A 15,084-nucleotide genomic window follows, 5' to 3' on the forward strand; every position below is an offset into this window, starting at 1 on the left:
ATCTTTGGTGCCACTTGAAGATCTTAATGCACTATACCACTTTACCCTAGCTCCACTCACAGTTTTAGCGAAGCTACTTGATTGCTTATTTTCTAATCAACTAGAGGGATGGTGTGTGTCCCACAACACACTACATTAGAGCTCTAATGGAATAATCTATCGAAAATCAATGAGCTGCATTTTCCCTGGCCACATTTCTGAGGATGTTGCACTTGGCTGTTCCCTCTCTCCCAAGAGAATTTGGAGGTGTTGAAGACTGCTTATTTCGTTGTAGCCCAATCGATAACCTCATTATTCTTTGTCAAGTTAAATCCAACTGCCCCAAGCAATGAAAGTCACAAGAAAGTCAACTGTGGTTTGCTCCCCACAGACATGCCAGCTGTGTTCAGTTATTTTCATCGGCATCTTCCTCGTACCCTGCCTCCAGGGTCAATCTCATTTCAAGTAAATTCAATTCAGACATTATTATTGAATCACCATTTTTAAATCACAGTGTGGTGGTTTTCCCCTTGTATTTTCATTCTTATAACAGTACTGTACGTGACATCAAGTGCATGAAACAGAGAGGTTCTACAGTGATGTCACATCATCACCAGAACACATTTATAAACACACAGAAAATACACTGCAAATACTTTTTGCATTCTCCACGGTGGAGTGCCATATCCGTATGACCTTGAGCAGAAAACATTTCACTTGGTTTTTGTTTAGTTTTCATTCTAAGCATGCAGTATTTGTTCTATTATCCTCCCAAGAGCTGAGTGAGTGGATCAAGGCTGAGCATACAGACAGTAAAATCCTTGCTGTAGATGGAAATCAATGATGACAGAGGGCACCTGAAATTAAATCTGCAATAATGACACTGACTGCCACTAACAGGAGGAGTGTGCTCCCGGCTGACAAACACATCTTTCTGACAAGGAGTCTGACCTGTGTACAGAGGCAGCAGTACCGAGCGCGTGCCGTGATATGAATAGAACAAAGCGTAATCAAAACCCACACTGGGGAACAGGTGTGCTTGGACCAAGCCATCATGTAAGCTTTGATAGCTATAGATGCAGAAATGACCACCAAAAAAAAGAAAAGAAAAAAAGAAAAGAGAGATGAAACAAAAGCTCCCCAGTCTGATATGATATGATTTATATATTTGAGAGAAAGCATGGAACATATATGTGTGCACATACCTGTGTGAAAACATATTCGTCTTGTACAACCAGGGAGTTGGTATCCACGTGTCCAGGGAAAAGGTACTGTCTGTTGCCCTCTGAACATCTTTGAGCTCTGCACTTTACATACCGGGCACCTGGAACACAGCCGTCAATAAATCACTTTAAAACAGTACTTTGAACGTACTTTAGCTGCTAACTTACAGATCCTACAGACAGTGAATGTGATGCAGGTATAACACAATTGATGATTGTCCAATTAAATGTCAATGGCCTAGATTAAATGTCCATGGCCTAAATCTGCACTTTACATGTACGTCCCAAAAGAGTTGACCACATTTGAAAAGGAGTTACGCTTTTTTCCCTGAGCTGGTAGAGAACCCTGTAATTGGTTTGACTGAATTTAGTCTGCTGTTTTGAAGGGAGACTAGGGGTTCTTCTATGGGACGCGAGGGAGAGATTAAGGAAAAGAAACATCGATCAACCCCGTATCTCTCCCTTTTTTGTTGAAAAGACTCCTACTCTGCTTTACAAGACTTCTGGGACCAATCTGAACTGAAGAACAGGTCTCCTCTTCCGCCAGTGACCTCGTTCTAAATGAGAGCCAAGGGGTCTTGTGGGGCTGAACTGGAGTGGAGCACTCACGGCCTTTGGAGATGCGTGTCTCGATGTGAACCACGTCTGATTCTCTGTCCAGTCCCATTACCGCCCTTGAGGAGGAGGAGGTAGAGGTAGAGGAGGAGATGAAGATGTGGAAGAACACAGTGAGCAAGGGAGTAGGAACGAGAGAGAGGCATGTCAGCACAACAGCACCTTCTTTATGTCCTGAATGTCAGCTAATTGGTAAGAGTAGTACAAACTACAAAGACAAAGGGGTTAAGGTTGTGCATTTACAAGACAAATGAAAACAGAAGTTTCTGGCCAACTCTCTCTACAAATTCCATTAACATCCAGCATCAGTAGAATAGTTATGTGTTATCACACAGGCATTTATCATTGCCTGAGGTTGGATATAGAGGGGAAACATTTGTTTATCACATACCTGCAGCCTATTTACCTAGACCGACAGATGCATTGATAAAATGTAGCATTTGATCAAAGCTTTAATTTAATAAATAGATTAAACACCTTCAACCTGGCATCTATATTTTGGTCATATCATTACAGGCTTGTTTTTTGACTCCTCCTGATTATTGGGCATTATAGGCAAAAGAATATATTTCTCAACATTTTCAAGAATCTTAAAAAATTGCCAATCAACAAGTTCATCATAATGTGAATTCTAGATAAGCTATTTCCGCTGCACAGCACTGTCGCACACTGAAGGATGAAATAGGGCTTAAGTGCTTATAACATTACTGTCAACAAGGAACTGCCCAGGCAAATAAAATGGTAGTCTCATTGGGATTGTGTGCAGTGTGGGGAGAAAACAGCTGGTGGGCCAGCATGGCTTGTTGGTACATAGAAGGTCACTTTCCGTTTTCCACTCTGTATTTTGGTTCCTTTGCACCAATATATGGTCTCCTCAGCCGTGAATAAAACAAACACATGCATCAACCACGTGTGGCAGCTGTGTTTCTTCCATGTTTCACATGTTGAGCTCCCTCAGCAGTGACAGCTTAGCTTCCACTGATGGCTGATACGTATCATTACCTTCTCGGTTCTTATTTTTGTTTGTTTCTTTCAACACGCTAACATAGGGCAAATGAAGGCTGTGGAAAAAGTACAATGATATATATATATTTACAAAGCATTGGTTTTCAAGGGCACATACCACATCACCATTCCGGCTATGCTGTCCTCATTTATCAAATGTCCTTTATCAAACGAGTGCATGTCCTTCCAAACAATTTCCTTTCTTTCTAAGCTCAAAAAGCACTTGGGCTTGACACAAACCATGACAAGCAGGGATAAACTGCGTTACATCAATATTCACCATCGCGTGCCCGTGGACCCGAGATTACCAAATGACAGTGACAACAAAAACGGCATCATATTCTGCACTATTTGTGCTATAGAAAAGGGAGCATATTGTTCATACTATACAGGCCTAAATGAGACAGTCATAATAGGCCACATGGTTTGATCGTCATGGTAAGATCAGTTTTGTGAAAAGCGATCATGAGATTCTTTTAAGGCCATTCGTAAAGGCCATTAACTCAATCAATGCATAAAACACAAAAATAGAATCCATAATCATACCAGTAAAATCGCCCTGGCATCACATTGTCGTGAACAAGCAGCCATTTTCTCCCAAAGTCCATTGAACTATACAACTGCAACATAAAACGAAACCAAATGTCAGTGATACCAAAATGATGATAAAACAAGAACAACAAAAGCATTTTCATCACTTTGTGTCTTTCAACAGTAAAGATCCATTGTGGATTCACAACTGCTACAGTACCTTGCTGTCATGGCTGTAAGCCAGGATCCAGTTTTCCTGCGCTGGGTGGAAGAGAAGGCTCTGGATATAGAAGTTAATGGGATGCTTCTCAAAGCTTGCCCCTTCATCTGAACTGATGAGAACAGCGCTCTCTACCTCTGGGTCGCTCAGCATCATTATCTAAAGTACAGATACGGGAGAGGCAAAGTATTAGAGAGAAGGTGAAATAGACAGAGACAGAGAGAAAGGGAGAGAATAGGAGGCACTCTTCAACACTTTGAAGAGTAGTGATGCTGTCATTTTGCAGCACACATAAATACTTCATAGCCAGTGAGAACAACAGCAGCATTTTAGTTGTCTATTCAAGAATCAGTTATTTTAAAAATAATAATAAAGAATATAAGGTTGGAGAACATACAGTACTGACCTTCCTCTTGTTGGTTGGGCAGACGTAGAGGTAACTTAACACAGTCCTTGATCCAACTTTATCATTGAGTTTGGTATAAGTACTTCCATAATCCACTGATCTATGGAGAAAGAAAAAAGTTTAAAAAAAGATGGCCACATTGCTTTTATCCCTCTAAAGGACAGACCTTCAAGTGTCAACATTCAACAAGTAGCCTATTTACAAATCATCAAGTTAATTGGGAAAGACAAACTATTCTTGTGGGGCTGAACTGGATTCTGAGGTTACCTTCTTGTTTACTATTCAGTAGAAAGACACGTTCTCCTGGCTGTCAAAATCTACCCTTCAGTGACCATTGAAGTCTGTCTCTAAACTTCTGACATACCGCCTACCCCATGAGAAGAGATTTTGTCTTTCCCATGCCTCCTCATCAAGGAAGATTGACTGACTGACGACTGAGCCTGCATTTGCCAAATGCAGCAAACAATGAAAAACATGGAGGAAAAACGAAGGTGACTTGTGCAATGGCTACATGTGTACGTTGAGTGTGAGTCATGTTAGGTCTTGTGACGGAAGTGAGGGAAATAAATGAGGCCTGAGCCCCAGACCTCATTAACTAAACAGCCTTTGTTGGAAGAAAATGGGGGCATTTATGCCTGCTGCCACAGCATACTGAATTATCCAGCAGGAATAAACAAATGAAGAACATGAAAGGATATACCCGTGCTTCCAAGCATTGTCTGTCCCCTTCCCGTCCGCTGTATTGCATGACAAGGGGAGATGTGTGCGTCTCCGTTCTTTATGTTTACATTATCCCATGCCAAAGAGCTAGCCAATCCTTTCACGCAGTTCTACCTGAGTGCCTCCAAATGTAATTTCACTGCATAATTGGATAGATACCCAGTGTCTGCTATCATTGCCTGTGCATTAAGCTGCATCATTCCATTTGCTGTTGACATTGTTTTTCAAAGGCTTACCCCCTTGCACGCGTTTGTGTTTGTGCTGCGCTCAAGTATTCTTCTCAGTTGATATATCTCTCCCCAATTGCAGCTGGCTGTGGAAGACAGCCTCTTAAATGAAGTTATTGTAGTGTGAAGTTACCTGAGCTGAAAAGGCACTCATCATTTTGTAACACGAAGGAACTTGATGCTTGTTAGAAAGTCTCTGTAAAACACCCGTTGATCTTCACGTTGTATATTGCCATCGACAGTCGCTTGGGGCTATACTCATAAATCATTTATATTGTGTTATCACAGAAATCTTTTCATAATATCAAAACACTGTCCTTTTCTAATATCCATACTAAGAGCCTTTGCGCACCCCCCGAGGAACACTCTAATTTACGCGTGGCGCCATTGTTAAGCAGACACCTTGATGATGGAATACCTCCTGTACACAATATGGGATTTCTAAACGTGTCAAGTCGGGTGTAAATCTTGGCAGTGCCTCTAGTGAAACAGAAATTAATTTGAGGCTATATGCTCCATGAACTGATGGTCTCTTTGTCAGGTGTATTTCAAAATGAAATGAGTTTCCTGTAGGCTTTGGGAAAGGTGGAAAAAAAGGAAAGGTGACATACGTACGTATGTAAGTCTGGATTGGGCGCTCTGTGGTGTAAATCCTTAACGAATTCCATTCTTATTTATGATCTGACAATGTACCATAACTGGAAAAAACAATGGCGATTGGTATTGCTATGGCTATAGAGCAGCAATTGCACTTCACTTGCTCTTCACTCTGAAACAAATGGCTAGAGAAACTATTAAATCATAACTAACTGTAACACTCTGTTCCAGTGAGGTGAAAAAAAGCCTTTTTTATTTAAGAGTTTAAGGCATGGCAAAGAACATTACAAAAAGGACCAACGTGTCTTCGTCAGGGTCCTACTAACTGTAGGCTAACTAACTGTATTGTAAATGTATTGGTCAAAGAAAAAGACAAAACCTATAACGGGACAAAAGAAGGCTTGCATTAACCATTCGATTATTACTGTAACCTTTCAAAATGTGTCCTTGGGCCACAATGAAGTCCTCCATTTTCCCCTCCCTCTATCCTTGGAATGGTAAAGAGCCAGAGAGCAGGGTATTGGGATGTGAACTAAAACTGAACTACCTTTATTAAAACATATTTCATATTGCTTCCCAGCATAACTTGGTTGTTCACATCCAAGCGAGCGAGAGCGCTATAAATCATACTTACTGTATACTGCATTGCCTATGAATATATTATTTTCCTGTATCTGGGGCTCTGCTTTTGGATTTAGTTTTTACACAATTCCACACATAGCTTAACTTTGTTCTGTCTGGATGGAGATGACTAAACAAACATACCAACATTGAGTTAACCCCTTACCTCCACAGAGAGCTCTCGGTCACGGCGCCCAGGTTAAAGTCATACAACTTGGTCAAGATCAGTATCACCTAAACAGCACGAACGACAAGAGACATCTTTAATCATAATGCAATGCCAAGGACTCCATTAACAGTCCTCTCAGAAAGCAGGTGCCTCATCAGCATGTACATTGCCTGCCCAGGTGTAACCATGTGGAATGAGTACGGAGTGATTGGTGCATTACTGTGCCAAAAAATATTACCTACACGTGGCAACCCGATGACAAGTGTGACAAGTGATCCTTATGGTGTCAAAAGATGCCAGTCTGCTGCTGGCAGTGATCTGAAAAAGCCACAAGGGCTGTCAAGAACTGCCTATGGCTCATGCGGCATGATATCCACAGAAACAAAGGCACACAGTACGTGGCAAGAGTGAATTTCAATTTCTACATAATAGCTGAATGACAGAGAATAATATTGCTCAGTGAACATCTCTGTACAGACAAACCAGTTTCTCTAGTTTATTATCTGTGGTGATTAAAATGAACATTCTTATTTTATTCTATAGTCTGAGATTTATCCCAATTTCTTCTCCAAATACTGTCATTTATTGCCTGTTGGTTATGCATTGTGATAATCACCAGTAGGTTGCTTATCACTCGAATGCAATCGAGCGAGCAGATAGCGTTGTCCGACTAACTAGACAGACAGACAGACAGTGACTGAGTTTTGACCATATCCAACTGCCAGCGGTTTAGTGCACGGTGGCACTTATCAACTACATCTACTATGAAAACGTGCATTTCCCATCAGTCCGTCCGTCCATTAGTCATCCCCCGCCTCCATATATGGTCATGCCTCGTGACATCATGTGACATCACATGACATCATCAGGGATCTCCATATATGGGCATATATGTAGACACGCCATAGACGACATCGCCAGGGGCCCTTCCCCATATAATGTCAATAGTATTAATAGGTGTATGTTCATATCACGCCTAAATATATGGTCATGCCTCGTAACATCACGCCTCCATATATGGTCACGCCTTGTGACATCACGTAACATCAGTACAGAATTCATTCCATATGTTGAACTTGACCCCCCCCCCCCCCCATGCCAAAGCGCCAGCACTCGCCCAGCAGTCTGCCGTCACCAAGGCGGATGCATGCCTGGGTCAGGCTGGGTGACGAGGCCACTGCATGAATCCCTATTCATAATGACAGCAGCAGACACAGTGGACGACGTAGACTCAACTACTATTCCACAAAGTTCTGGAGAGATTTTAGTTAAATGCTACAGAAAGTTTTTTCTGGATACAAAATCATAAAACCGTAAAAGCCTGGCCAGTCACAGAGGGTGGTGTGAAATGGTTCACGGCACGCACACAATATTGCCAATCCAATGGCCTTATAAAGGACTTCCTAGGGGTATATGTTTGCAACTCGAGGCAGTGCAAGGGGTTGGTGCCTTAGGGGCGGTGGTGGGGTAAGCTGCAGACGTGGCCGATGACTATCAAATGTGTGGAGCAGCATGGCATAACATAGCGTGATATGAATAGAATAAAATGAAGCTTGTGAACGATAGGTCAAAAGCTCAATTACTGTGGGTTTAAACACATTAACCTTCTGGGACCCATGGAACGAGTCATTAAACCCTGAGAAAACACACGAGAGTTGAAGGAACAATGGCATGGCCCTAAGCCCACTTGCAAAGTGCTAAAAACCCAATTGACCCACTATTTAGCCATCAGACGGCTACTGTGCATGGCTCGGACTATCTTGCATTACAGGTTAATTAACCCATCGCGCAGAGAGATAACCATTTGCATAACTAAATGCGCCATGTCTGCAAGGACCAACACCAGCGTCTGAATCAATTTGGAGTATAGACTTAGTTAAATGGTTGTGATGTTAGACCTAATTGCCTACTTTGAAAAACAGACAGAAGGGAAATACTCTGCAAGACCATTGATGATTAGTCTCAATTCCCTTTTGTTCATGACAAGTCTGTACATTGGTAGTAAAGCCTGCAATATTGTGTCGTAAATTAAATCTACAATGTATTATCTCTGCCATGAGATTATGATTTCACCACTGTGCTCGCGCGCGCTATGTGTGTGTGTGTGTGGGGGTGTGGGTGTGTGTGTGTACGACAGTACGCACACGCACATGCACAGTACATGCGTCAGCATCATACTTTTCAGACACACCAATGTAGGTCAAGGAAGACTCTCCACCCACATTTTGCTATACTGAGCGCAATTTTCTTTATTATAGCTTTGAAATTGTGTTTTTTTTAATGTAGAATTTGTTCTTACTGTATATGCAATTTAATACAATTAAGTGATTCATTTACTTTTGCTGAAAGGACAATACAGTAAAGTGTAAACTTTGGTGACCGGTAGGGAATGCATATTAAGCCCATCACATCTCATAAAATCTTATTTTAAACGGTTATAATTAACAACAGTCGATTGGCATAGAACTTCTGCGTTGTCACTGAGATGCGACTGCTTTTCTGTCCGTCAGGTCTGAATATTATGGTCTCAGTTGTAGGCAAAATCCCCATAAATCTTATACGGTGTAACATCCATTTTAGTCCTCTCTTTGGCGACACCTCTGGTAGCTCGGTCTGTTCATACGGTTCATACCCTCTCTGAATGTTGACTCTGTGTTGTCTTGCAATTGGCTCATTATCAATGCTGGCTTGGGTCACTGACCGTCTACTTCAGAGACCACAAGAGCAGCAATGCAGCTGACTTTTTGGATGATTGGTCCCTGAGTGGATACTCCAGGACTCCATCCCTGGAGAAAATGTGCAAACGCTTTCCCCCAACAATATTGAGAGCTACACTGAGTGTTAATTTAACTCTGAGTGTGTAAACGGACCCTGCCTTACGGATCCATTTGGTGACACTGCTCTACATGCAAATGCCGAAACCAAGAGGGCAAGTAGCTGATGAATCGCTTACAGTTATAGAGCTTTGTTATTGAAGTTGCATGAGGCCCATACTAAATTCAGCAATAGTTTATTTGATGCAGCATCACATTTATGTAAATACCGAAAACAAACAAAAAAGAATGGCAGCAGGAATTATTTTGAGCCCTCTAGGTAAATACAATTTCCCATGCATATCATCACTCACTTGTGTACATGAAATTAAGTAAGGACCCTGGAAGGCCAAAAGCAGTGCATTTATTCATGTTTATGTTTTATTGATGCGAGGAAAGAAAGGTTTGCCTCAGGAAAGTCAAGAAATGTTTTTTTTTTCTTTTTTTAGATTACTGATTGAAGAGAGTTCACTCATCCCTTTATCCAAATATTCTATTCGTGTCTTTATTCTTTTTCTATCCTTTTTTCCATTAATCTTTTAACCCACTAAGACCTGAGGCCGATTCTACAAAATAATCTTCTAATTCCTAAGTTTTATGAAAAACCTATGTTGCATGTGTCGTTCTTAAACATTTTGATGTCAAGGACCCCCAAAATGATTTGCATTTGGCTGCCGACCCCCATCTCAAAATGTTTTGTTCCAGGGACGCACAGAAGCACAGATTTAATTTAAAAATGTTCGCTTTTCACGATTTTTAAAACATATCAGGTACAAGCTCATAGCGCGACACAAAGTGACCCACTATGAGCTTGTAGATCTGCTATAAAATAATGTTTAAAGTGGTTAAAATAAAATAAATGACACAGATGCAGTCCAGATTTCAACGAGTTAACTGACTTTCCAATTACTCCATTTATTTATTTATTCATGTATTTATTCATTCTCATTTTGAACCCCATACATTTTTTATTATTACCCAGCATGCAAATAGATAGGAAGGAACACATAAAAGGCATATCATGGAGAGGTGCTGTTTTCCCCACAGAGAGAGAGAGAGATTTGGGGCTGTTTGAATGGTTGAATAGACAGCCTCCATGGCAACAGCCATATACTTTCATTTGATCATCTGGACGTATAACTGTACATCTCAACCGCACACTCCCCTACATGACTTTCAATCACACAGGCTTTCCACGCATGCATGCACATGTTCTCACACACACACACATGAACAAGCAGGCAGGCAATCAGACAGACAGACAGGTCTGTCTGTCTGTCTGTCTGTCTGTCAGACAGACACGCCAGAACAGGAACACACAGACACAAAGGTTTTTTTCCTTTTCTTTTTTAGCTGATCCACTTCTCCCTGGCTCCCAACTATCCCAGTGCATTTCTTTTAAAAGCTAAACACTATAAAATGCTTTGTGCAGCAGAGCATCACACCACCACACTGCCGAGAAGGGAGAAAGGAGTTTTCACAGAGCCCTTGGTTTGGATTTATACTTGGTTGCACACCAGTGTTGAACACTTAAATAAATCCTGATTTACATGCTCGCGATGTGCTCCACTTCCTTTTGTCATGAGCTTGTAGATCTGCTATTTTGCGTGCACGACGCCATGAACCCCCATCACATTCCTGCTCACCCGAGTGAAGCATCATTAATAGAACCCCTCAAATATTATTTTCCTCCTGGGTAGGAGGGGGTTGGGGGTTGGTGGATGGGACCTTATTATTACTCTAAACTGATTACTATATACAGTCACTTTCTATACAGTCACTTTCATGTAAATCTGCCTCTGTTTTTGAACCCACCTGGCAGGGACAACTGCAGGATCTAAATTAATTTCCAAGGGACCCCCAAGTTTATATCAGCGAATGATCTAAGGTTCTTTGTAACGGCTCGGCTGGCGGCTCATGAAATATTTACTCCGAGCCGTATTGACACGTGCCTATAGTACCAGTTACCTTTGGCATCCTCTGAGAGGTGCAGTGTACAAATGATACACATTTGCATTCTCATGAATACGCATTACATTTGATAAATTGCTGAGAATAAAACTGTACGTAGAGTAAGCCAACCCTTGGAAGAGAACCCCCCTGCCTTACGTGGCCTCAATGGAATATCAAACTGATAACTGATTTTTGTGTGTTTGTGTGTCGGGCTTGAACTTCCAGCACCTCGACACATCAAATGACTGGCTAAATGATTCCATAAATCTAAGCATTAATATGCCAACGTAAACCTACAGCTTACCACATACTTCTGCCAGCCCCTTTGTTAGCTGTAGGGCAGCATTGTCCGAAGGTCAGTTTTTGTGTGATACAATAAACCGAGGCAAAAGATAGGGGTCTGAATCCATCAAATGGCTCAGTGAAACATCATCTCCTCCAGGGCCAGACATTGCCCTTCATTTAATTGGACCCCTGACTCGCGGCAACTCGGTGTATGTGGGAGACCGCGAGAGAGACGAGTACCTGTATTGCGTTGCCAACTCATCATGTGAGGACAAATGGAGAGACTAATGGGCACTAAGAGGGATGCCTTCAACTCTTGATGTCATTTCTATCTCTACCTGCACCACAGAGTCACACTGCCCACAGTGTGTGTGCGTGCGTGTGTGCGTGCGTGCGTCCTGTATCGCACATTTGGGAAAGAGATGGGAGATTTGAAAGAAGCTCTGGGCTTAGACAGAAGGACCAAGCGATGCCAATTTGGTGTTTGTGGTGTTTGTAGTGTTTGTGTGTGTGTGTGTGTGTGCGTGCGTGCACGTGCATGGTTTTAATGCATTCTAGGCTATTATCAAACATCAGAAGCTGGCAGGTGGCAGGGAAACGCTGCCAGCTGAGACTGTGTGTTGTAGCATTACACTGCACTGACCGCTCACTCAGAGCCAGTACTGGTCCAGTTCTGATTAGTTGGTAAACGTTCCCACATTCATTAAGAAAATTAAGACAGAAGCCAAGGGCAATAAAGCAATGTATGTCACAACACAACAAAATGGAGAAAAAGGTCAGTAGACCGAAAGCTTGCTAAATAAATACATTGATTGTGCGCAGATCTGAGTGTGCGGAGCTTCCCTTTATTTTTTCTTACACTCTCAGTGTTAAATTAACAATCTGGATTTTACTGTGTATACTTTAAAAGTATGTATTTTCATGTGAATTAAATATATAGACATTCCAACAATCCCAGCCAACCCATTCTGTTATACAGCACAGATATCGAATTTTTATTTATTCAGCAATAAACGAGGAAAGCCCTCAGCAACCACACATGCTACAGTGAACATGTTTTTGTTCTTGAAGCCAAATGTCGTTGAAAATGCAAAACTTCTTGCCCCAAAATGACAGCAATCCAAAACTAGCTTAAAACTTAAGAGACTACTAAGTACAAACTACACCCTAAAGCCAGAACTCCAATTTGAGACATTTTGCTTTGCTCATATAATGAGCAATATATTCATCGTGCATCTATTAGATGTTTTTTTGGAAGGAAACACCTGGAGAGAAAAAGAGCTACAAATTAGCATTTCTTTAAGGCTTGTCAGTGAGGGCAAAATAAAACTGCATTTCAAGTGCGCATGCAGAGAAAAACATCTTGATTGTGGATTAGTGATGATTTCTTCAAAGTGCAGCACTTAGCAAGAAGATCGAGGCAACCTTCTTTTTTGATTATTTTCTTTTGGGTGCTCTATCCTCATTTCATCTATGGTCTGAATTGATTGTTGGTGCTTTTCTGACTGAAAACATACTTCGGGGAATCAGGGATGCTGTTTTTCATCAAGCAAACGTCTCTTTCCCCCCCATTAGTCTGCTCTTTGTCTGTGTGCCTATCCTCTGGACTGCTAAACCTCAGGTCATATACCACTGATTCTTCAGGCTTAAGAGGTTTCAGCAATCAATTCAGTCCATTTCGAGTCCCTAGAAATGTAAAGAAATTACTGTAGAATGGCTTCACGTCGCTTCAGTAGAGGTATTGGGTAAACGAAGGTTACCTATGTTTGCTACAGTGCCAGCTAGAGACAGCATTAACACACACACACACACACACACACACACACACACACACAAAGAGAGCACGAGTGCATGTCTATGCTATGTAGCAGATGTGACTTCTCTTTGTTGCTAACAACATGAAGTCCGATACCATTAGTAAAAATGTTACATTGTCTGTCTGAAGTAGTTGAAGTTGATATTTTCTACTTTGGCTACATTTAAGTAGATACACACACAGGTGGACAGTGTGTATACTTCTCCTCTCTATCAGTAGAGGTGTGTTCTAACTTCTCTTGCTGGTGAAATGACGTTGATAACACTAATTCGACCAGTACCTCTACCAGAGTATTGTAAAGGCAGCGTGACGACAACTCCCTTCACTCCAATAGACCAATTTCTTTCATGGCAATTTCCGGATCATGCAGAGACTCTTTTTTAGTTCATGGAAGATAGCATCAAACACTAGCGGCGCAATAGAGCTGCAGCGGATCAGACTGTGCGTGATGCATTTTTTAAAATAAATAAAAATCAGCCCATACATATTAATCAAATGTACATGTGCATTAACGCATGTTAATGAAAATAAGCTAGATTTATGTTAATGCTATAACATATATTTAGGGAACAATAACGGATAGGCTAAGGCCTGACTCACACGTGCACAACAGATTGATGTATAGCTGATGCATGAGAACTATTGACTGATGCAAGCTCGCAATGCATTTCCAATGGGAGCCTAAGGCCTGGCTCACACCTTTCGATCTAGCATACAACATTGATGCATGCTAGATGTACAGTACATGTATGAGATTTGTTTACTGATGCAAGCTCCCAATGCATTTCCAATGGAAGTCACATGGTTTTCGGCTGTGTTTCGACTGCCCCCCTCCCCCTCATACAACACAAATGTTGTGTCAAACCATGTGACTCCCATTGGAAATGCATTGCGAGCTTGCATCAGTCAATAAGTCTCATGCATCAGCTATACATCAATCTGTGTGAAGGTGTGAGTCAGGCCTAACACATCTGGGTGCTGACAAATTACTGGACAGGGTATAGAGCGCCGCAGTCCCTCCCCCTTTCAGAAAAACGAGTGGCCCAGGAAATGAAATCCCCATGCATTCTCCCATCGGCACTTCTAATATAATTTATTTAAAGACGGTTACGCCGCAGACAAAGCCAACTCGGATCGTGACAAATCATGACAATGAACACAATGTTTTGGGCCGATCAAATCATTAGAAAGAAGAAAAGAAAGTCAGGAGACAACACTATTTGTTTAGTTTTTCGTCTTATAAATTATTTGATCGGCCCAAAACATTGTGTTCATTGTCATGATTTGTCACGATCCGAGTTGGCTTTGTCCGCGGCGTAACCGTCTTTAAATAAATTATATTAAGTGCCGATGGGAGAATGCATTGTGTTTTCATTTCCTGGGCCACTCGTTTTTCTGAAAGGGGGAGGGACTGCGGCGCTCTATAGGATTTAACTAGGATAGTTGTTTCGTGTTGTGTTGTGTTGTGTTGTGTTGTGTTAGGCTACATCTATGTTAAATTCTACATCAACCATCACTGCAGAGCATGGTTAACTTACTGTTATTCAGTGCATAGAAAACATTAGGTAAATTAGATCAATGTTCACAATGGACACCTGATGTCACACACGCACACGTGCACACACACAGTACATGCAGGTGCACTTTTTCGCATTATGAGTGTGGGACCACATCCAACAAAGTGGTGTCAGTTTATTTGGTCTGTTACATAATCCAGGCTATGTGTAGACGCCTGTGTCGCAAAGGTTAGTACACAACGTATTCAGGGTTGAAGAGTTGAGAACCATCTCCATAATAATTATCCCTATTTATATATTATGGATAAGGGGTCAGGACAGATTTTCGGTGAGGGGTGCGAATACATTTTGGACTTTAATGGTTCTTTGTCTTGACTCTCAACTCTT

The 15,084-nt window shown here is 41.6% G+C and overlaps 1 protein-coding gene across 1 annotated transcript in view; it reads right to left on the reverse strand.

Annotated features, from left to right (window-relative positions):
- LOC308328216 (VPS10 domain-containing receptor SorCS3-like) overlaps positions 1-15,084 on the reverse strand; it is a 56,267-nt gene that overhangs the window by 23,492 nt on the left and 17,691 nt on the right. The window contains exons 2-7 of the mRNA XM_080781962.1: positions 6,311-6,378; positions 3,980-4,079; positions 3,574-3,732; positions 3,369-3,442; positions 1,812-1,876; positions 1,185-1,303 (exon numbers count right to left, since the gene is read on the reverse strand). Of these exons, the coding sequence (XP_080638088.1) occupies positions 1,185-1,303; positions 1,812-1,876; positions 3,369-3,442; positions 3,574-3,732; positions 3,980-4,079; positions 6,311-6,378 (585 nt within the window). The remainder of the gene's footprint in view (positions 1-1,184; positions 1,304-1,811; positions 1,877-3,368; positions 3,443-3,573; positions 3,733-3,979; positions 4,080-6,310; positions 6,379-15,084) is intronic.

This window comes from Protomyctophum bolini (assembly GCF_963924005.1).
Source record: "Protomyctophum bolini genome assembly, chromosome: 14".
Lineage (NCBI taxonomy): Eukaryota > Metazoa > Chordata > Actinopteri > Myctophiformes > Myctophidae > Protomyctophum > Protomyctophum bolini.